This window comes from Beta vulgaris, chromosome 6 (genome assembly GCF_026745355.1).
Source record: "Beta vulgaris subsp. vulgaris cultivar EL10 chromosome 6, EL10.2, whole genome shotgun sequence".
NCBI lineage: Eukaryota > Viridiplantae > Streptophyta > Magnoliopsida > Caryophyllales > Amaranthaceae > Beta > Beta vulgaris.
In genome coordinates this window covers 4,380,146-4,402,991 of record NC_079207.1, presented here as the reverse complement: position 1 = coordinate 4,402,991, position 22,846 = coordinate 4,380,146, and the positions used below count along the sequence as shown (strand labels likewise).

The window sequence follows — 22,846 nt, the reverse complement described above, 5'->3', positions numbered from 1 at the left end:
ATATCCCCATCACACGTACCTAAATATTCACCACTCCTTCAAAGAAGTAAAATGGACTAAACTTTTGATAGCACACAAAAAAAAATGATAAGGCCAACATAAAATATTAAATCAGCTAATTACATGACTATTTAAATTAGTCTTAACCCATAGATAAGTCTTGAATTTTGATAGAATGATTAAAATACTTGATCGTTATAAAAACTCACTTTTTTGGGTGCTACAGAGCCACTAAGACAGATTATAAAAACAATTTCAAGATCATTTAGAATCGAGAGAGAAGCTCTAACCAATTGAGTTACGTCTGAGAAATCAAAACAACAAAAAGAAGGGTGAGAAGAAAGAAGACGAAAAAGGGAGTCTTTTCTAAGACGGAAAGTAAAAGAAAAGGCGAAGAGAGGAGGGTTCCTACTGCCTAAGCAATAAGCATTTAAGTTAACATCAAATTTGCACTCAGAATTTAAATTCCACGTACAACCCATTATGATGAACAAACAAGTCAGTGGTAAACGAAAATTGAAAAGCCTCCGCCCACGTGAGAGAGTGGGTTTACAAATTAGCACAACCCCAAACCTTTTTTTTACCACTCGCACACATACTGTACAATACAACAGTTGTAACCTGCAAAAAAAACTCAAAAAATATCATTGTTATTTGTAGTAGAAATGAATTAATCACATATTTTGTTTCTCTCTCTACTTTTGGTTTGAATCGAAAAATACCATTCTTTCTCTCTCTCTCTCCTGAGTCCAGAGGTGTCCCCATGTGCCGACCACCTCCCTTATTTCCATGGCGCGCCCTAATCTAGGGTTTTTCCCCTGCTAATTTCACTAACAATCGATCTCACTTCAATTTCTTCCCGATTCTTGCACAGCTTTAATGGCGGAAAGACGACTTACTAGAATTATAGTTCAAGCTTTACCTTGCGTTGACAAACCAGTAGTTCGAGCTTCTTTTAGAACTGTTGATCTTACGGAAAATGTCAGTAAAACCTCCGATTCTGAGGTAGTTCGAGCTCCTGTTGCTCCAATGGCGGAGGTTGAACTTCGGAAGAAGCGTGGTCGACCGCCGAAGAATCCTGGTGCTGCACTTACTGCTACTGTTGCTTCTTCTTCTTCTTCTTCTATTGGTTTGGCGAATAATAATAATAAGAGGAGTAAGAAGGAGGATGAGGATGTTTGTTTCATTTGTTTCGATGGCGGAAACCTCGTGCTTTGTGACCGCAGGTGAGTTTTTTTTTTTTGTCTTGTTAGTTCGTTTGTGTTAGGGCTTTTGTGTTTTATGCTTTCATTCTGCATTTTTGTTGCTTACTTGCTACGCGTTTATTCGATTGCGGTGTTGATTTATTGACAACTTATGCTTGTTAGGGACTGCCCTAAGGCCTACCATCCTGCTTGTGTTAAACGAGACGAGTCGTTCTTTCGCCGAAGCATACGATGGAATTGCGGTATGTTTCTGTGGTTGTGTTTGTTATTGAGCTCTAATTTTGCTTTGCATTTGATTGGGAGCGGGAGTTTTACTGCTTGTCTGGTAGAGTTCGTCATTTTGAGTTTTAGGACAGTTACAAGGAAGTTCTTGGGTGTAGATATTGGTTAGGGAGCTGTTTTATTAGTTAGTTACACGGTTTGTTACAATTGTGGTAGAATGCCGGCTCGTTAGCTACTTGAGGGTGGGGAGATTGGCTATGCGGATACGTGGTTTAAGAATAACCTGCTAGTTTATTGTTCATGTTTTAATGTTGAACAGAATGTGTAGTCCTGTCATTAGGGCAAGCAAGCAGTTTAACTTCGGGTTAACGTGCATGATTGTTGGGAGTTTCCTTTTTCTGGAGATTATGTTCGAGAAGTCTATTTGTCTGCTTTCGTTGGGGTGCAATTGTATTATTAGTAATTGTTACCCTTTTCTCGGGTATTAATGCCACATGGATTTCTTAGTATATATAGTGATGGTTTTTCTAATCCATGCTTCTTGGACCAAGCATTCTTGTAAGAATTGTATTCACGGAAGAGGATCATATTCTATTAAAAAATCAAAAGTTCATAGTCGTTGAAGTATTTTCTTTGCAACAACTGAGTAGGCATTGTTAAAACAGCTCTTAAGCATAAAATTGCTTATAACGTCTTTTTTTCCCCATTTTTCTTTTCTCTGTAAATTTCCCTCCCATGGTTTGTAAATCACATCACATCGTCTCCACACCACATAATTAAGGATTTTATATGATTTTACCGAAAAGCCTTCCACTATTATAGTAATATCGGGTATTTTCCGTAATTTCCAGTTTCCTCATTCCTCAATCTCAAGCACTGTCATATTAAGAAATCGAATCATCTAACTTTGCTATTATAGGAAGTTGATAGTTCTTTTAGGCAATTCCATTACAATCTTATTTTTATGATTGCGTGAGATGCCCAACGTAAGAGGCAAGTGCATCTCTATAGCAGCAATTATAATATTATGACCTCTGTGGATTTGTTAATCTTGATGTCCCCTTCTGAAGTGTTACAATGCATTGGAATTGCTGATCCCTCCCCCTTGACTAACTTGATGCGGATTCAATGTGTCTACCGAAAAGCAGTGGAGAGTATGAATAGCGACCTTTTTACAATGAGTACTGTGTTTTCACTGAAGTAATGAAAAAAATCTTTCTCTTCTCTGAGCTAGAAAATAAAGTAGTATCAAGGTGTAGATTTTGAAGGACTAATCAGTATTAAGTCTTCAGAATATATGTTTCAATTGGAGTTAATGAAGAAAATCCGCTGTCTTCATATTGGAATATCATTGTTGAGGAGTATCTTCATTTGTTTCCCACTTTTGCCAATCAAGTTATTATGCCATTGAATGGATACCAAAAAATGCCATAACAGTAAGTGCAAATGGCGTTATGCCCTTGACCTAAAAGTCATTGGTCCAAATTTGAGTTTCATGATTGTCAATCTCTAATGTACAAACCTTTTTGCCTCTTGCCTCACAGACTTTTTGCATCTCAAAGCTCTTCACACTTTGAATTGTAAGGCTAAAAACTCAAAATCCCCTAATATAAATTTCTTTTCATTGTATTCTTCAGGATGAAGTCTTTGATCCTTGCCAATTTTCATTGTTAACCTTCCTTTGCTAACCCCTTTTTCGATATAGTCTAGATTATTAAATTTGGAAACAAATAGGATCATGTTTGCTTGACTTTCTCCAATGCGATAGCTTCATGGGATTCCAAGTTGCAATATACCGTTAGGTAAGTAATGCAAGGATGCCGAACTAGATTATCTTTTCTTCATGCAAAAAGCTTATGGCTCCATATCACACGTCTCTTCCCAAGCTCTCCTAAAACTTGTGCTCACACAAACGAAGCACAATAGTGACGTAATTAGATACAGAAGAGACGTAAATCCTAAAAGATCAAATCAGAATAATTGCATAATCTGGGAGTTCTCTAATTGGAAGCAATCTTTCTACCTTTTAAATTTTGACTAATGAGGATGAAGGATTAAGTTCGGTTACAATTGGACCTTCGGTAGACCCCATCTACTGGATTTACATTGGTTTTTGTGGTTAGTTACATACGATAAACTAATATCACTTGGAAGACAATTTAATCTCTTATTTGTAATAGAAAATCAAAGAATTGGAGCCAGCATTAAATCTAGGAAATTTGAGATTTTACTGTATTAAAAAAAGTTGATGTAGTGGTGATTTTGTGAGTCTCGTGGGTGGGTGTTGGGGGTCAATTAGGTGATATAAAGTATGATTTACTAGTTTCGTAATTAAAATACTCTTCACCAATTCTCCATCAATTTGCTGAAAATCAGTGTCTTTTGCTACAAGCATGTGCGAGATCAGTAGCTCTTGAGAAGATTATTGATTTCTTGAGAGATTTCTAATTATATTAGGAAGATCAACAATTAATTTCTTAAGTCTAGTTGGATAAGGTCATTCTTAGATGCTAATTTTACTAGGGGTAGAATTTGATCCTATTTTGTATGCTCAAAAAAATATGAGGAGAGATTATAAAACTCTTAGGTTCTATTTATAGTTCTTGGAAATATTGTAATTTACTGGATTTCCTAGTTGGGGGGTTTGCTAATATTCATTGAAGGATTATTGAAACTTTTTGGTTTTTCCTCTACTTTTTAGGGAGAGGTTTTCCATGTTAAATTTGCGTTGTCATTGTTTTAATTTTTTCTCCCTAGATGTCTTCATAGTGATTCAGTCTAACGGCAAGAGCAAAAAAGAAAGAGTAATTGCTGATGAATTAATAGAATAAGTACTCTTTGGATGGAGGACAATCGTGTAGACATATGGGGAACAAAAACAAATTTGCACTCTGTAGTACCACTGGGGCTTTGCGAATCAGTAAATGGGTTGCCACCGTTTAGGATCTCTAAGAGGCTCCGAAAGAATTTGTATGTGTAAGCGAGCCGTGCAATGATAGCATATGTTTTAGATTTCATACATTGTTGGGGTTGGTAGCAAGATTGATATTGTTTTGAAACTTTCATAACATGAAATAAGGTGATTGTTACTATCTGAGGTTGCCTATTCCTTTTGTGTGAAATAATGGCCTATTCGTGAAGTACACGGTACTTTATTTAATGTTCTTCCTATTCTTTGTTTGTTTTGATGACAAGTGTTAGGTTTTATTTAAGAGCTACTTGGCAATTATCGTGGATGATGGAAGATTCCAATACTTTGACTCTGATGGGAATTCAAGGGTTTATTGGCACATAACACATTTGATGTGACAACAACTTGCATTGGTTGTGAATTGCTAATTGCAATGTAAAGCACATAGATATCCATATAAGCTAAATGTCTGAACATTTGAAGACTAACGAATTTTGATCACTTATTCGTATATTGCATATGGATACATCATTAAACCAAGCAAAGCTATTACGAGATTAGGTGATTGGGGGTAGATAATTAAGAAATGTAGAATTGTAGTAATACGAGCTTACTATTTTTGTTTGCACTTAGTAGATGTGCTATTTATTCCCATATTTAGTGGGTTGACTGTTGTGGTAGGCTTTCTTTGATGATGAAGATTTTTGAGATTTATGTGTGTGGGTTTGGGTATTGCTAGACCTCCCTAGATCCGACCAATGCCCATTACTAGCATAACTCATCAAATATGTTAGGATATGCTGACAAAACCTAAATGAATAAGTTATTTGCTTCAGTTATGGAGACGTGGCTTTGTTGGCATATTATGGTTGTCTTCAAGCGAGTTTGGCTTTTCACATTTAGACAATTCAATGTTAGTTATGGTTTAAAATAGTATGAGGATACAAAAAGCTTTGATGCACTTGGAAGTGTTAATGATAAGATTTAACATGCGCTAGAAATTTCCTTGATTGAACAGCTAAAGGGTTTTTCTTTTACCTTTTTTTTTCATACCTCTTGATTTCGTCATTTGCCAATTTGAAAACATAGATTAAATAATCATGTGTCATGGGTTAGCTGAAGAGGATGATTGCTTAGGGCTCTTTTAGAAGTTACTTGTGTACTTATTGTGATCTCCGTTTTAATGGCTCAATCTCTAAGCCATTAATTAACTATATTAATCTATAATTAGCAACAAACACCTTAATAAACATGGACTTTTCACCTTACTTTTGATATCAGAATATACTTGAGGACATAGAACTTTGATGAAGATAGAAACTTAGGTTGTCTCATAACCTTTTGAGATTGCTTACTATAAGTAGTTACTCACATTGTTTGAGACAAATTATAGTTTGCACTTTTTTGACTGATGATACATTGTTTAGGACTTATAATATGATTAGAGTAATGTAGAACACACGAAATCCTCACTTATGCACTTTAATCATCCTCACTAAAATGTGAAAGATCTCCTTTTCCATCTTAAAAGTTTTAGGTGTATTAGGGGGGCGTTTGGTTCACTAAGGGGAATGGGAAAGGGTTTCGGAAAGGGAAAGAAGGATAACGTAAAGATAAACCCTTAGATTGACTAATGTTGTTTGTTTAGAAATATCTAAGCGGAACCTATAATTTACCACCCCTCTACATCACCACAACGATTTATCTTTCAACCAAAAGACCTTGCCACCAACCCACCTTATCCCGTTTTGCCGCGGCCACCCTCTTTCGTTTTCACCGCTCCCCTTCCCATTTTTCCTACTCCGATGTTGGCCCCCTTACCCTCAAGGTAATCTTTTTTTTCTCACTCTTGTGGTCTAATGGCGTGGTGGTGTGTTGTAGGTGGTTAGGGTGACTTTTTAGTGTGGTGGGTGGATTTTTTTCTCTACCCCTAATATCTATTTGGTGGGGTGAGTTTTATGTGGGTATCTTGAGGTGGGCTGGTTTTTTGGTGGGTCATGGTAGGTTTTCGGGGGTGGTTGGATGGTTTTGTAAAGATGATGGTGGGTTTTTAAGTGTGAGGGTGGATTTTTATGGGTAGTGTAGGAATCACGATGAATGGTTGGGTGGGGCTCTATTGGTTGTGGTGCGCTTTTAGGGTTTTTAAGAGGTTGTTGGTGGTTTGGGTGGGGTCTTGTGGATGGAAGTGGTTGTTGTGGGGTGGTTGTGGGAGTTAAAATGGTTGCCAAAGGGGGTTTCTCTTACCCTCTTTAGTTGTAGACATGGGCTCGGCTAGCATGCGGGCCGGCCTAACACGTTTTGGGCCAGCTCGATCGAGTCCCGGTGCGGCCTGATGTCTACTACTTCGGTCGTGGGCCTGCCACGGTCAAGAAATTTGATTTCAGACCCGTCACGAGCCCACCTATATGGCTTGGGGGCCGAACGCTCCTCTTTGTTTTTTAGTCCAAAATTGCGAAGAATCCAAAAAATTAATTTAAAACACGCGACAGGGCCGCATGAGGCATTAGCCCGACTCGCGGGCGGGCCATGGACAAAATTTGGAAAATTTAGGCTCGGCACGACTTGCAATTGCCTGAAGCCCGTTTGGTGAGCCCTTGAATGGCCAGGACAAAGCCTACCCTGTTTCTAAGTGGAGGGAGGTGGGAAATCAAAGTAAAGGGATTTGGGATAATGGAGGGTGAAAAGGGAAAAACCCCCCCTCAACTTTTAAGGGAATGGAGCCGATTATTCTCCCTCCCTTTCTTGTAACCCCCCTCCCCCCCCCCCCCCCTCAAAATACCCCTAAGTTTTATTTATATTAGTTCATTGAAGAGATTTTTTATTTGCTTGCTTGTTTATTTATGTATGATTAGCTTAGTTGACAGCGTATAAGTTTATTTCAATGTTCTAATAAGAGTTATATTAAATCTACGAATTTATTGCAGATGAAGTTGAATAGGTGGCTCACATGAGTTCAAAGTTTATGTTTACTTCTAGGTTCTAATAAAAGAAATTATATTTACAACTTTATTTAAGATAAAATGGAATTGGTGGCTCACACGTAATTTCATAGTTTAGCTTGAGAAGTTATGATTTATCAATTGAGTGCCTACAAGAGCCCTCAACTAATCGTTTTTTTTCCTTTAAAGAATTAAATTGCAAGAAATTTTGGTTTCAAATGATTTTTGATCAAGGCTAATGAACCTTGACAAATTCGAGGACGACAATTGGAGGTTTCTTTGAGGCAAGGCTAATGAACCTTCCAAACCCCACCTGGGTTCGGTCTGCAATCTTCCCCTCCTCGGAGGATACTAGAGGCACTATGGGACCCACATTGTACCTTTATAAAGATAATCTTGATAATAGAAGTTTAGTTTTGGGCTCAAGAGTTCTTGTAAGCTTACATTTATGTAAGAAGGCGTGTGAGTTGAATTCACAATTAAAATGCATTAATTAAATTGAGTTAAGAGTATTTGATGGTAATATAGTGCACCTTTTAGCTTGGATAAATTAAGATATCTTGGGTTAGGAGCAAGTTTGTAAGTTAAATCTATGATCAGACAATTCATTGCATGCTGAAAAAGACACATCAAAGCTGATGAAATCTAGATGAGCTCAGAGATATTTAGATGAAAACAACAAGATCTTCCTAAAAAGTTTATTTAATATTGTAAAATTCATATAATTTTGTATGAATATATTTTGATTGGGATTATCCATACAACTTGTGTTTTCAGTTGTACCATACTAAGTATTCACGTTTGTCGATGCACCACTCTAACCATTAATATTTTTAACTATCAATGAGTGGAAATTTAGACATGATGATAGATATATGTTTCAATGAAGTCATGTGAAGAGGAGAGGGACAAATTAAGATAAAAAGATGGACCTATGTGATAGGAGAGAGGTAGAGTCATGGAGAAAACGTTTAACCAAATTTAGTAATGTTGTATTAATATTGAACTTCTATTAATGGGAAATGTTCCAATAAGAAAACTAAGAATGAAGTTTTCGTAAAATGACTTGGTCAAAGTGGGTTATAATAATATTGTAAAAGGTTAATATGGTACATACAACTTAAAATAATGGAAGAAATACTACTACATTTTTTAAATTGTTACGCTTTCCTTTTTTGGTCGTTTCTATTTAATTGTTACACTTCACATTTTTCCATATATGGTTAGCACTTTAACTTTTTACACTTTCTACCTCGTATACACCACCATATACACCAGTACACCACCATCCATTTTATAATCCACCCAAAAGCTTCTTACCTACCCTATTTTTCTCTCTTCTACAATATCTTAATGCTTCTTTTGCATTTTCCAAAACCAAATATTCTGGTTGTACTTCTCTTTTGCTTTTTGGAAAATCTCTTGGTTCTCCCCAAAGTGATTTATAACCATCAATAAAACAGAGAGTAGTATTGAAGTTTGTTTCGGAGTGCTACTGCCTGTTTATAGTCGCTAGTTTGAGTATGTAAAAGAATAGATTTGCCTTTCCATAATGAGTTTGAGTGTGCAATCGTCATAATGGATTGGATCTGATAGTAACAGTAAAGGGAATGTGCAGAATTCTCGCTGCAAGCCTGCAATGAATGTATTATGCTGTTATAACCCTTAGTCTATCAATGGCCTTTATTATATTTCTCATTTTATTCAATGAGATATCCATTTGAAATTACTCTATATAGTATTATTTCTATATGTTATTTCATAGGAACTCAGATGATTTCCATTAATATGGGAAAAAATGGCTTAGTATCTCCGAATAATGTGTCGATGAAGTGCTTTATTTATTAAAGCACATTTTTCTTAATATATGTCTGTCTCATTACATAAGAGCGTAGTAACACAATTACAAGGGAATGCAAGTATTTTTTGGTGATTTTCTCACTTTATTGTTGAGATTGCCTTTACTAAGCTACTTTCTTTCTTGAGGTACAAGAGTTTATCTGCCAAACCGTCCTAGTAGTCAACAATTCTATCAGGTTGGTATACTCTTTAATTAAGGGAAGAAGAATAGAAGACCCCAATGCATAATTGGTAGTTTCTAGTTTTATGGTTTTAAGATCTTAAAGGTCATGATATAGGTGGTATTAATAGTTATACTTGTAATAGTCATGCTTACATTTATATTTATGTTTGAAAACACAAAACTGGAAACTACTTAATCTGTTTTCTACATATCCATTTATAGTTTTCATGAAATTGAAAAAAAAGATAAAAAATGCTCTAAGATCTTTTAGTTGCTTTTTCATTTTAGGAAACTCACCCAAACTTGTGTCCAAATGAGAAGATAAGGTAAAGAACTTATTGTGGCTCTCAAAACTTGGTAAGGCTGGAAATGAGCACCTTGAGGTGGTGCCAACTGCCAAGGAAGGTTAGAGGTGGCAGTGTTGGGGGCACAATTTCCAGTGAGGAGAAAGTGGAGTGAGCAAGATCGCAAAAGAGGGAGGAGACAGATTCTTGTCAACGCAAGTCATAGATTTTTTTCCCAGTGTGTGGAGGTTAATAAGGTTATCGGTGGCTGTGACTTGTGAGTGGCATCTTACAACTTGTGATCATAAAAGTGGGGACAGTGACCTTTTTAATGGCCACAACATAGAAGGGAGGAAGAGAGAGGCAGAGGGAATTATTGGAGATGTTTAGATTTAGTGGCTTCGACATCACGAAGTAATATAGTTGGTAGAAAAATAGCAATCATGGTGGCATTGAAGTGATATACTCAAATCTTATGCTTGTTACATGGCAATTCATGTCATAGCGTGAATTGACGAATTGAGAATTTATTACGGTGGGTCTAACTTCTAAACACACTTGTATTGTAGTGATCATAATATGAGTTGTATAAGAGTTTAACGTTTCTTTATAAGTGAATTTTGACTTGTAAATTTGTATAACAGCTATAATAATGGTTTATGACAGCTAATGCAATAATGTGACAAGCTATACCTTTTGTCTTCATGGAACTTCAACACATATGGTACCGAAATACTTGACTTGAAATGAAAAGTTGAATCTCCTTTTATGTTAGCGGTGCTAAGGTAGTAGCAACAGGAGTGGATAACGGAGGAGGGAGGAGGTGGCAAATAGCAGATGGAAGATTCAGGGCTTTATTTTTTAATTAGGAGGGGTTTAAGGTTGTGGTTATAGCCTTTTTTGGGTGATGAGTTGCCTTTGATCGAAGTCCATGGGTGATATAATTATAATCATATGATACCTGGCAAAGCCGAGGTTGAGTAAGCAGAGAGAGCGGGAGAATAGCAGGGGGATGTAAGTTGTGGTGTTGTGTTTCAATTTCTTTCATACAGAGGTGGATAGTGGTTGGTCAATTATTGAAGATGGCATTTTTAGTGAAGCAAGAGACCGTGGGAACGTAAATGGTTCCAGGTGTCAACATTTTGGTTGTGAATCTTTAGGTTAAATTCAATTATATCTGTTAAGATTCAAGACTTGGGAATTTCGTACATTTCACTATTTCAGGTTCTTAATGTTTTTCTTGAGTATGATATAGTATCAGTATTATGATTTGGATGCATCGTCATATTAATGATATATTCATTATTATATATCTATTATTATTTTTATTATTAATCATTTTTACTTAATAATAATAATAATTATTATTATTATTATTATTATTATTATTATTGATACATGAAAAAATGGGCCTCTTAACTTTGTAAAGGATAGTGCAAGTAGTACAACGCTGGAGTTATAACCTTCCTTTAGAGGTTAGTTACTAGGAGGTGGGGGCAGTGTTACCTAATTCGCCTTTTGAATTCGCCCAAAATGAGCCAAAAATGAACCAAAATCGACCATAATTCGCTTTTCTCAATCGGCATTCGCGGGGGAATTAGGTAACACTGGGTGGGGGTATCTTGTTATATTATTTTATACTTTTTTTTTTCCCTGTATGTTAGATTTACATACTGTAAAATATTTTCTATAAGAGAATGTTCAGCATGTTTTTCCCTAGGCCACCATCCCTATTGCTTCTATTGTGCAGGTTCATCACATGGTGTCTAGAGAATTATTGCATTGCTTTAGTTTAGGTGACTGGGTATAGGTTCTAAATTGCTCCAGTTAATGTGTGAACAAATCGCTATACTTTCTGTTTCAGGTGTGACTTGTTCACAATGGCAAGGTTGTGATTTTCTCAAAATGATTCTTGTCCTTTCCTGCCTCTGCTTTCATTTACTTGCTACATTTGTTTTTGCTGAGTTGTCAAGTCCTTTTTTTTTTTATATATCATGGAATATCTCTTATTCTATTCAAGTAAAAATTATAAAAGTATTACATCATGAATCTACACATCGAGACGAATCTAACAAGATCAAACATATTTATACTTATAAAAAAATCAAAATGATCGGTCAAAGTTTATAGTTAGCTTTTCCAAAATGGAAATGTAGCAAGTAAATATAAACAGAGGGAGTATATGTGTAAAGTTGTTGCCTCCATTGTGTCATATAAGCAGCAAGGCTTCCATGTTCTGATTTATGATTGTATTTGTATATATTTTTTTCTGAGGGGTTGACCAGCTTTCACCTGCTAAGTTTTGGGCGATTTGGTTCTCATGTGTTTCAGGTTGGCATTTATGTAATTTCTGTCAGAAAAATGCTCTCTTTATGTGCTACACGTGTCCCTACTCCTTATGCAAGGGTTGCGTCAAGCAGGCAGATATTTTGTGTGTCAGAAGGAACAAAGGATTTTGTAGAACATGCATGACAACTATTATGTTAATTGAGAAGATCCCTCAGGAAACCAAGGAGCAGGTATGGCTGATATCTCTCTGGTGTGGTGTTAAATTTTGCCGCATCTTCATCCAAGCTTCTTGAGTATCTGTGCCTCTGGTATCTTTCGCTATACTATTCACTGCAATGAAAAACTCAAATTGGGCTATCATCCATTCTATTTGGCACTGTTTTGCGTTGAATAAATGATCTTATACTTGTCAGTAGAGTGATGAGCGCAAATTTTGATTCAGTAAGGATGGTAATACTGAGGGATCATAAAGTAATGAGGTGTTTTCTTTGCACATTTGTGCTAAACTGATCAACTAGTTTACTGCAAACAGGCCTTGTTAAAAGTTATTGTCTGCCTCAAGACCCTGTACTGAATGATGAAACTGCTGGAGATGCTTTGCTGAAATTTCCCTCTGAATTTGCATATTCTCTTCGTTATTTCAATAAGCTCTCTGCACTTAACTCATTTGATGCTCATGTATCTTAGGAGGTCTTTATAATAATTGTAAACCTTCCCCCCCCCCCCCCCCCCCCCCCCAAGCAGAGAGTTGGATAGTCATGTTTCACAGCTCTGTTCTGTCTTATCTGGAAGAATGACTTTTGGTATTTTTTTCGTTTGTGCTACCTTGTACTGATGAGTTATTACTTTTTGGGCAGCAGGTCCAAGTAGATTTTGATGACAGTACTAGTTGGGAGTATCTTTTTAAAGTATACTGGGTATATTTGAAAGAAAAGGAAGCTCTGACTCTAGATGAACTGACTCGGGCTAATAATCCTTGGAAAGTACATACCCTTGATAATGACAATTTGCAGCAGAAAAGAGTTGAGACATGTCTCAATAATGTTTCTGAGCCGAGCATAAGCAATGTACAACTTGAAACAAATGCTTCAAAAAGAAGGACTACCAGAAAACAGGCACAGTTGCTGAATCTGGATTCACAAAATGCTTACGACCCAGATGATAACAAAGCATCAGGTGTCCAGCCAGCAGCTGACTGGGCATCTAAAGAACTCTTGGAATTTGTCGCTCACATGAAAAATGGTGAAACATCGTTCCTATCTCAGTTTGATGTTCAGGCTCTTCTATTGGAATATATAAGAAAAAACAATCTCCGTGATCCTCGCCGTAAATGTCAAATTATTTGTGATAGAAGGTTGGAGACTTTGTTTGGTAAAGATCGTGTGGGTCATTTTGAAATGCTTAAGCTGCTTGAATATCACTTTAAAGAAGAGTCCCGTACCAATGGTGTCGTTAGGGGTGCAGCTATTGACCTTCATTTTGGGCAACTTGAGAATGAAGGGATTAATGGAGATAGTCAGACTCCAAGTAGAGAAACTAGGAGGCAAAGTCGTAAAAAGGCTGAAGAAAAAGTTCGACAAATTAAACTGGATAGCTATGCAGCTATTGACGCTCACAACATTAATTTGATATACCTTAAGCAGAATTTGTTGGAGAACCTGATGGTAGATAAAGAAAATTTTCATGATAAGGTTGTTGGTTCAGTTGTTCGAATTAGAATATCAAGCAATGATCAAAAGCAAGACATGCATCGGTTGGTTCGAATCATAGGTATGCATTTTTGCTACTAGCTTTGTTAGTTATAGCTTCTGCAGTAACCACTGTTTTTGCAGAACTAACATGCTGACAATTTTTCTGGACAGGTACAAGCAAAGCAACTGAGCCATATAGAAATAGTGATAGGACGGAGAGTTTCATGCTTAAGATATTGAACTTGAATAAGATAGAAGACATTGCTATCAATGATATTTCAGATCAAGAGTTTTCTGAGGTGATTTTTAGTCTACTTCATACCCTTTGTTTCCCGCAGCATTTCTTTGAATTTAGTTTAATACTTAGTTGTTTGAGGCTATTTCTGGTTTACTTTGTACCATTTATTCACGCAGCAATTCTTGATTTTCAGTGTTTGAATTCTTGTTTCTCGCTGCATCTTGATGTACTGTTGTTCTTTTAAGAATCCGAGGCACATATTCAGTGTTTGGTACTTAAAGTTCTCTTGTTTTCACCTAGTATATGATATTGCCATTCCTCAGCTGCTACTGGTTTGCATCAATCTAATACTCCATCCTTAATGCGCATAGCTAAAGATGCATCATGCATGTTTAATCAGTATTCTTGATTTGATCTAAGTAGTTGTTCGAATCTCTACCGCGGGTGCTTTGGGGCAAGTGCTTTCTTCTTTATGAACATACGACTCAGAAATTTTATCTAAATGGTGATTGCTGTATGGAATTTTCTTGTTTATTAACTGATTGATGTTCCATCCAAATCCTAGGATGAGTGCAGACGTTTACGCCAAAGTATAAAGTTGGGACTTGTTGAGAGAATGACAGTGGTAAGTGTCAGCACTTGTCTTTCATTTTAACTTTCGTATAGCTCTTGAATTTTTCAGATGAATTTTCTCTCCAGGGGGAAATTCAGGAAAAAGCGGTGGCGCTGCAAACAGTGAGGGTTAGTGATGTAAGTACTTTTCTGATCGAGAAGGATGAAACCTTATTTACTACTTCCTCTTTTCCGTTACAAATGCATCATTTCTCATTTTGGGAAGTTTCATATTAATTGTATCATTTTCTTTTTTGGTAATCAGTTCTCTATCTCCCTCCTCATCACATGGGCTCCTTAATTTGTGTGCCACTCCATGTGATGCAGTTACTATGGAACTTATGAAGCATATTTTTTGTAATTGTCATGAGTGCATGGTTGTGATATAGTTGAATCTTGCATTTTCAGTTGTTTGTGAGTTTGCTTTTATTGTTGCAGCGACCAAGCAATCATTATGTACTTTGGGACGTCGAGGTTATTTGCTGCTAAAAATGGTTTTACTTGTTTGTTGTAGTGGCTTGAAACAGAGTTAAGGAGGCTTAATCATCTGAGGGATCGAGCTAGTGAGATGGGGCACCGCAAGGAATATCCTTTATATCTGTTTTTTATTTATTTGTTTTATGGTTAACTCCCCTGGTTGGGGTGAAATTCATGTATGAAACAAGTGAAATGTCAGGTTATAGAGAGCCTGAACAAAATTATGAAAAGGATAAAGCTTTACAAGTTAAAAGGCTACTATGAAAAGCACAAAATGTTCCCTTGGTATTGTGATTTATTATTGCAAAAGACGATCTCTTGATTCATATGTCTTTACGTCTCCTTGGGGCGAAATTCATGTATGAAACAAGTGAAATGTCAGGTTATAGAGAGACTGAACAAAATTATGAAAAGGATAATAGCTTTACGAGTTAAAATGCTACTATGAAAAGCACAAAATGTTTCCTTGGTATTGTGATTCATTATTGCAAAGGACGATCTCTTGATTCATGTTTTTACGTCTCCTTGGGGTGATTTGTTATTAGGTTCATGACTCGGCTGCTAAGCAGTATGCACTTTTTTTTTTTATTTCGCCTCCGTTGTATTTTGTCATGTATTCAAGGTCTTATTTACAATACCATTGGACTAACAAATGGTTATTTTTGGAATGAGGTCGCTCGTTGTCTGTACTATTTCATCCATATGTTACTTAGTTTGCTACATTATGTATGCAATAATTCCAGGAGTAATTTTTTGTTGCATTTCAGCATTTGTGATTTTCTTGACCAATATAAACGCTTAGGGAATGCGTGGAGAAAATAGAGCTGCTGCAGGCACCTGAAGAACGCCTACGTAGGATTCATGAAATTCCGGATGTGCATGCTGATCCAAGAATGGATCCTAGTTATGGGTCTGATGATGATTCTGGCGAGTCAGACATCAAGAAACGAGGTATGCTTTCATGCTAATGTATGTTAAACCAAAATTAGTGTTGATATTTTTACTATTTCTGAGCTATCTCTGATGTTGAATGTGATTAGATGGGCATATGACACCAAAATACTCCAATGCAAATGCAAAAGGTGTAGAGTTGCTTTCTCCTGTAAGAGCAGGGAGTATGCCGAAAGATGCAAGGTCACTAAAAACTGCTGTTACCAATGGGGAGCGCAAGAGAAAAAACCCTGCTAAGTTTCATGTGGGGAAAGCTGAAAGTGCTACAAGGCCCCTTGAGTCCCCAAACAAAACTGGGAGAGTTGATGCTGCATCTAAGGATCTGGAAGAACTCAACAATCGATCAAATGCGGGTGTCATCTCTAGTGATCATGGTGTAACAACTGGATCGGTTTCTCAGATGGCTTCTGATACGGTAACAGCTCTTTCCTCGCGGATGCTCCTTGTTTCTGATATTACTGAACTCGAGAAGATTTGGCATTATCGGGATCCTTCAGGCAAAGTCCAAGGACCATTCTGCATGTTGCAACTGCGCAAGTGGGATTCAAATGGTTTTTTCCCTACTGATTTGCGAGTTTGGAAGCTTAAAGAAACTCCAGATCAGTCCATACTTTTGACTGATGCGTTAAAGAAGCAGCAATCTACTAAGCCTGAGATTGAGCCTCATGTCGAGCAGCATTCATCCTTGCCATCTTATCGTGGAGCTGAATCTGATGACAGAAAAGTTAATTCGGTTGAGGAATTGAGCAGTAATGCTGATGTCCCTTCTGTGGGTCACATGCCAAATGAAGAAGGCGAAAATAAAAACTTGACTGACATAACTGCTACTTCTGAGGCTTATAAACTGCCAGCGAGTGGTTGCAGTAGTTTTCTGGTGTCTGATAATCAAGGTGGCATAGTTGATTCTTCTGGGCTTGATATGAAAGCACGTCTTATTGAAAGTTTGTTTGACACTGAAGAGCCAAGTTTTGCAGCTACTCCTACCGGGTCTTCTGAAACAATGCATGTTACCCTTAATTGTGAGTCATCTCATCCATCGACTTCCACATCTAAGTCTGATAATGCAGACTTGGATATTCAGCCAATGAAAAGTCAACCAGCCAGTCCAAAGGACGATCGACAAGATTTTCAAACTGGCTGGGGCTTGACTTCTAGTGGTGCCGAAGCTTCTGATCTTCCAAATTCAACGCCAAAATCCAACTCCGTGGACTTGAAGAACCTCAATTTGGAGAATAAGCATCATGTTGTGTCAAAAGACTTTGATGCTAACTGTGGAACAGAATCTAGTGTTACCGAGTTTTCGCATCTGCCAAGTGTAAGGCCAAAGACGGAAAATAAGGACGTGAATGATCATTTTACAGTAAATAATTCAGCTGCTTCAGCTATATATGAGCAAAATCCAGGTACGTGTACAGTATCTGGGGGAATTGACGTCTCTTTTCTGCCTAGTGCTTCTCCAGAAGTGGAGAATGAGGGCTTAAAGCCTCATGCTGTAGAAAATAGGCATCGCATTTCTTCAAATGCTTCTAGACAAGATTCAGAAGGTATCTGGGGCGGTATTTCTAGTGAAGTTGATATTTCTGTTCTGCCAAGCAATAAATCAAACAAGGAGATTCCTAAAACACATGCTGTAGAAAATAAAAATTATAATAGCTCTAATGTTCCTGAGCAAGTTTCTGGTACTAGCTGGAGCACAATATCTGGTGGGATTGTGTTTTCTGATCTACGAAATGCTGCTCCAAATTTGGAGAGCAATGGTTTGGAGACTCCTGTAGAAAATAAAGATTGTGTCAGTCCAGATGTTCCTGGGCAAGATCGAGGAACTAGTTGGAGTGCCATGTCCGAAGGAATAGAATTTTCTGATCTTCCTACTACCTCACCAAAGCTGGACGCAGCTTCGAGAGGTCACGCAGTGGGAAATAAAAGTTCAGTGATTCAGGACATTCCTGGACAAGATTCATGTATTAGTTGGAGCACTGCTTCTAGCCTGGTAGGCAGGGAAGTACACCTCCCTGATGTTGCCAGTGAATGGGGTGCATATTCCACAGTGCATACGAAACCTGCTGACTTTAACTCTTGCCTTGTCTCTGGCTCATCAGTCAAGCTGGTGGAAGTTGCTGGAGAGCACGCTACCCCATCTCATAGTTGTCATATGACTAATCTACATTGTGATACTTCAAGCTGGCAGCCTATCGAGCTCAGCACTTTGGGTGATGAATCTGTTTCTGATCTTTTGTCGGAAGTGGAGGCAATGGAGTCTTTGAGAGGCATGTCATCCCCAACTTCTAGGATGAATTGTGGAGATGACTCAATTGACTCTCCAGTTAATGATTGTTTTAGTCCTCTTGGAGGGTTGAGCCCAAATATCGATCCTGGAAAACATGATGCCTTGAGTTCCACATCCGATATGCATTTTCATGTCCAGCCTAATATCACAGAACAATCACATGGGTCGTTTTCCGTTATTGGTGATCTTTCAAGAACTACCTGTATCCTCTCTACTGTCTCTGCAGGTATTGGAAGCCCTGAAGTGGAAGAAGTCAAGCCACTTATTGCTTCTATGCCGCATCAGAATTTTGTTTCTAGAGCTCTAGTGTCTGCTCTACTGCCACCCCCGCCACCACCACCACAACCATCGCCACCATCACAACCATCGCCGCCACCACCACCACCACCACCACAACCATCGCCGCCACCACAACCATCACCACCACCACCACCACAACCATCGCCACCGCCACCGCCACCATCATCATTACCGTTACCATCTCCACCACCACCACCACCACCACCACCATCACAAGAAGACAAACCATCTTCACAGCCTCGGCAACCAACACTTTCCACCTTGAGCCTCAACTGCCCATCAAGCCCTCGTGAGGAAGGAGAGGTGGACCCTGCTTCCCTTTCATTGCCCTTGCCAAAGGCAGGTCTTGATCATCGACCTTCTCCACATATTTCAAGCATGAAAGTAGTAACTTCAGAAGCTTGGAAACAAGGTTCCGCAACACCTGCGCATTCAAGTGGTAAAATACCTGGAACAAGTTCAATTTTGGGAAATCCAAACTTGCATTGGAGTAACTCTAGTCCAGGGATGGCTGCCATGAGTGTCAATGCACATTGGAACACTTCAGTGGTAAGCCCCAGCGCTAGAGGTTCAAGTCAGACATCACCAAGATATAATCATAGCACAGGAAGACATTCTAGTTCTAAGGACAGAAGTCACCATCACCATGGTGCAGATGCAAATTTTAGTAAGAGTAGGCCAACTTCATGGAGCAGACAATCTTCTTTTGGTGGAGGTGGAGGCTCTTCAAGGCCGCCTCCTAGAGGACAGCGTGTTTGTAAATTTTACGAGAGTGGGTATTGCAAGAAGGGTGCATCCTGTAAGTATTTGCACCCTTAGTTTGAAGATATCCACATCGATTTGTATCAATTAAAATCTTTGTAGATTGTAATTGTTGTATAACGATATTTGTTCCATAAATTGAAGATCTTAGAGGCGGAGGAAATCCAAAAACCTGCAGTCATAACTCATACTAACTCCCGTGCTCATCATATAATCTCGGAGACAAACTTTAGTTTATCTAGGCGGTGTGGTTAAATGCTCATGATTACAACTACAAGTAGCTCACAAATTAGGCAACTCAAGCTATGCTTAGACATTTCATCACACTACATAGAAAAATTGTTTTTTCATAAAAGATAAGATAAGCAAATGTAGACATTAATGTTTGAATTCACAACCACATCTTCGATAATCAGAACATTTTCAAGTCATTTCAATGGCACAACTATATTAACAAATCAAAAAGAAAAGAAAAGTCTGCCTCGTCAATTTTACTTATTTGCTCAAGTTAACCAATCTCTTATAACAACACACTGGACATTTTGAAGAAGATAAAGAAAATTAAGAGATATAATCAAACTTTCTTTTCTTTCATTCTTTTCATTCCCTTTTTCCACAAAACTTGAACGAAAAGAGCAATTTTTTTTATTTCATCCACAGTTTTTAAAGAAACTGTAGAAGTGAAAAAAAATAAAAAATTCAACTCTAGACTAATTCAATAAATTAATTTAATTGATTGTTAGCAAACCACCTTTTTGAGCAAAATTTTGACTTAGATATGACTTCATTAATATTGTAGTCCCAAACTCCAAGCAATTCAATTCAATCTCGTATTATATAATTTTTTGTATTTCATTTAATTAACATGAATTTATGTGCAATAACTCAAGGGTACCACTGGAGCCATGTTATTGTGATATTAAGGTATACACAACAAATAATTGTGATTGCTGACTTATAGTAAGTTGATGTTAATGCCTTGATGATTTACTAGATTGAACGGAAAAATACTATTTACCAGTGTTCGTTACAGATAATTATAAGTAAAGCGTCTTAGCTGAGATGCATCTCAATTATTTCAATGTCTGATTAGTTTTCAATATTTCTATTTCAGTTTAAGCCTTCTTTGTGTCAATATATCTGTTATGGCATATATTTATTAATTTATGCATTTTTTTTATTAGTTTTTGTTTTTTTAATATTAGGTTACATACTTTTTGTATCAGTTTATGCATCTTGTTTATCAATTTACGTGTGCAATTCATTAGTTTGTGAAACTTATACTTTCAGTGTATGAGTTTTTCGATCAGGTTATGTATCTTATATTGTCGGTTTATAGATATGTCTATCAATTATAAAAGGATCTTTTACGATTTCACTATCAATCTTTATTTTCACCAATTTTAGATTGTTTATCTATTCTATCACTTATAAGCCATAAATATCAATTTATACTTTTGATATTTCTTTTTAGTTTACTCACTCCACTTTGCATGAGAACTAAGTAGGAAGTCCAATAGTGTTAGAGAAAACTAAAAATGTAAATAGAGAAATGATAAGGTGGACTATTATATTCAAAAGTGAAGAAAGTAGATGAGATAATTATTAAAAATAGGAAAAAAAACAAGCGTATGTGAATCTAAAAGAAATAATTCATCCGTTTCTAAATAAGTGCAACATTTGCATAGTGTTTACTATTCACAGTTTAAACTTTAATTAGCTTTGGTGATTTACATTTTAGGAAAAACATAGTCATGTGGGATCCTGTTAGATTCGTCTGAATGTTTTTTTAATATCAACTTTTTATAATTTTTACTTATTGATAATTGAAGATATTAATGGTTAAAATAATGCATTGGCAAACGTGAAAACAAGAAATGTTGCACTTATTTAGAAACGGAGGAAGTATATAAAAGAGGAACATAGGTAAATTAAAAAGAAACGATGGACGAAGGGAGTACTCCCTTCAATTCTTTTTAATAGTTACACTTTACGTTTTACGTTTGCCAATGTAAATGTTTGAACATTAAAATCTCCAAAATCGCATTTTGTAAAAATTATAAAAAGTTGATATTTTAAAAGTATCAAAACGAATCAAGTAAAATTCGACATAATAAAATAATTTTTTCTCACCCATTACTGAAAAATGATATTCATACATCATAAAATAACCATAAAATAGAAACAGATGCAGTATCATTTTACATACTACTTGTATTTTGTATTGCTTCCGTGATACATAAGGATTTAGAAAATAAAACGTAATGCTTATGGTTGTATAACCATAAAAGAGAAACAGATGCAATATCATTTTACATACTACTTGTATTTTGTATTGCTTTCGTGATAGATAGGGATTTAGAAAATAAAGCATAATACTGGTGACTTGGTGTAACACCCCGATAATTCTCTCTTTCTAGAAAATACTTTTATAACAAATCTAGAGAATTACCCAGCATTATCGCCCGTGTGAAAACTTTCGGCTTACTCAGAATTTTGCAGCGGAAAACTTAAAAACAAAACCAACTTTATAAACTTATGAAATAAGAACCAAACAATGTTTGAGCTGAAACACACTAACTTAAAGCTAAAGTCTGAAAATATAAATTCCTAGAAACAACTTAAATACTCTAATGTCACAAAAGCCTCTCCATTCCAGATTCCCAATGGTATGCATCTTCGAACCTGTAATGTCAATGCTTTCTTGACTCTGCTCCCCCGAAGGATCACCACAGGATCAATAGGCAAAGCCATGATCACAAACACAGACAAGCACGTAATCAGCAAAGCTGAGTACTACATATCAGGCATAAATAATCCTATACATGATACTACAACATAAATAATAATAAGCATATAACAAACTGCAGATGACTCTTACTGAACTAGACTCTAACTTTTATTTCTTCTTTTTAATGGAATAGTTATGGGACGAGTTGTCTATACTGAAGTAGGAGATATGGGAGCTACCACATATTCCAATTGACCTGCGATATCGAGGAACCTTTGAGCAAAAAGGAAAGGTGATCAATCCAATCCTAGAAATACATATCACGGCGGACTATGTATCCCAACCCTTAGTGTCCAACTCTAGACGTGCACCAGTCTAAAGTCTATAACCTATCTCGTTTCACTTTACGTTGCATTCATTTTAATACTTGTGTTGACACCAACCAAGCACACAACATATATAACTAAAATACACATAAAATCACAAAACTCCTTTTTATCTTAGAATTAACAAGTTCACAACTTATCATTCAAGACTCTTTTAACTTCTTTTATTCTTTGCTAACTTCCTGTTGAACCTAGCCAACAGTAAACTGTACCTTTATATAGGTATAACTCAAAATTACCAAATAAGATCCACGGTTCTTATAAGATAAATAAATAATCTCAAAGAATCTATGTAACACATGATTCCAATTTACTTACATTAATTCACTCACGAATTAATACCAAACTAAACTTAGCTGCTGCATCAAACTTCCATACAAACAATCTTACTTAAACATATTCTTAGTTTACATGTAGCATACAAGCAAATAACATGAAACCATCTCAGTAAATCATATATATGAACAACAAGGTCCTATACATGATACTACAAATTAAAAACATCCCTAGAGCATGTTTCTAACCATATAGCACGTAG

The 22,846-nt window shown here is 36.7% G+C and overlaps 1 protein-coding gene across 2 annotated transcripts; it reads left to right on the top strand.

Moving 5' to 3' along the window:
• Positions 1–606: 606 nt before the first annotated feature.
• LOC104895308 (zinc finger CCCH domain-containing protein 44) lies at positions 607–19,379 on the top strand. 2 transcript variants are annotated; one of them, XM_019250079.3, is made up of 10 exons: positions 607–1,226; positions 1,368–1,447; positions 11,916–12,103; positions 12,731–13,643; positions 13,736–13,863; positions 14,368–14,427; positions 14,502–14,552; positions 14,929–14,999; positions 15,688–15,842; positions 15,932–19,379. In XM_019250079.3, exons 1-10 carry the CDS (start codon positions 880–882, stop codon positions 19,246–19,248), a joined length of 5,310 nt encoding a protein of 1,769 aa, XP_019105624.2. In that variant the 5' UTR covers positions 607–879; the 3' UTR covers positions 19,249–19,379. The 2 variants fall into 2 exon arrangements, with proteins under 2 accessions (XP_019105624.2, XP_019105625.2); XM_019250080.3 differs by having other exon boundaries at positions 608–1,226; positions 12,734–13,643.
• Positions 19,380–22,846: the final 3,467 nt, after the last annotated feature.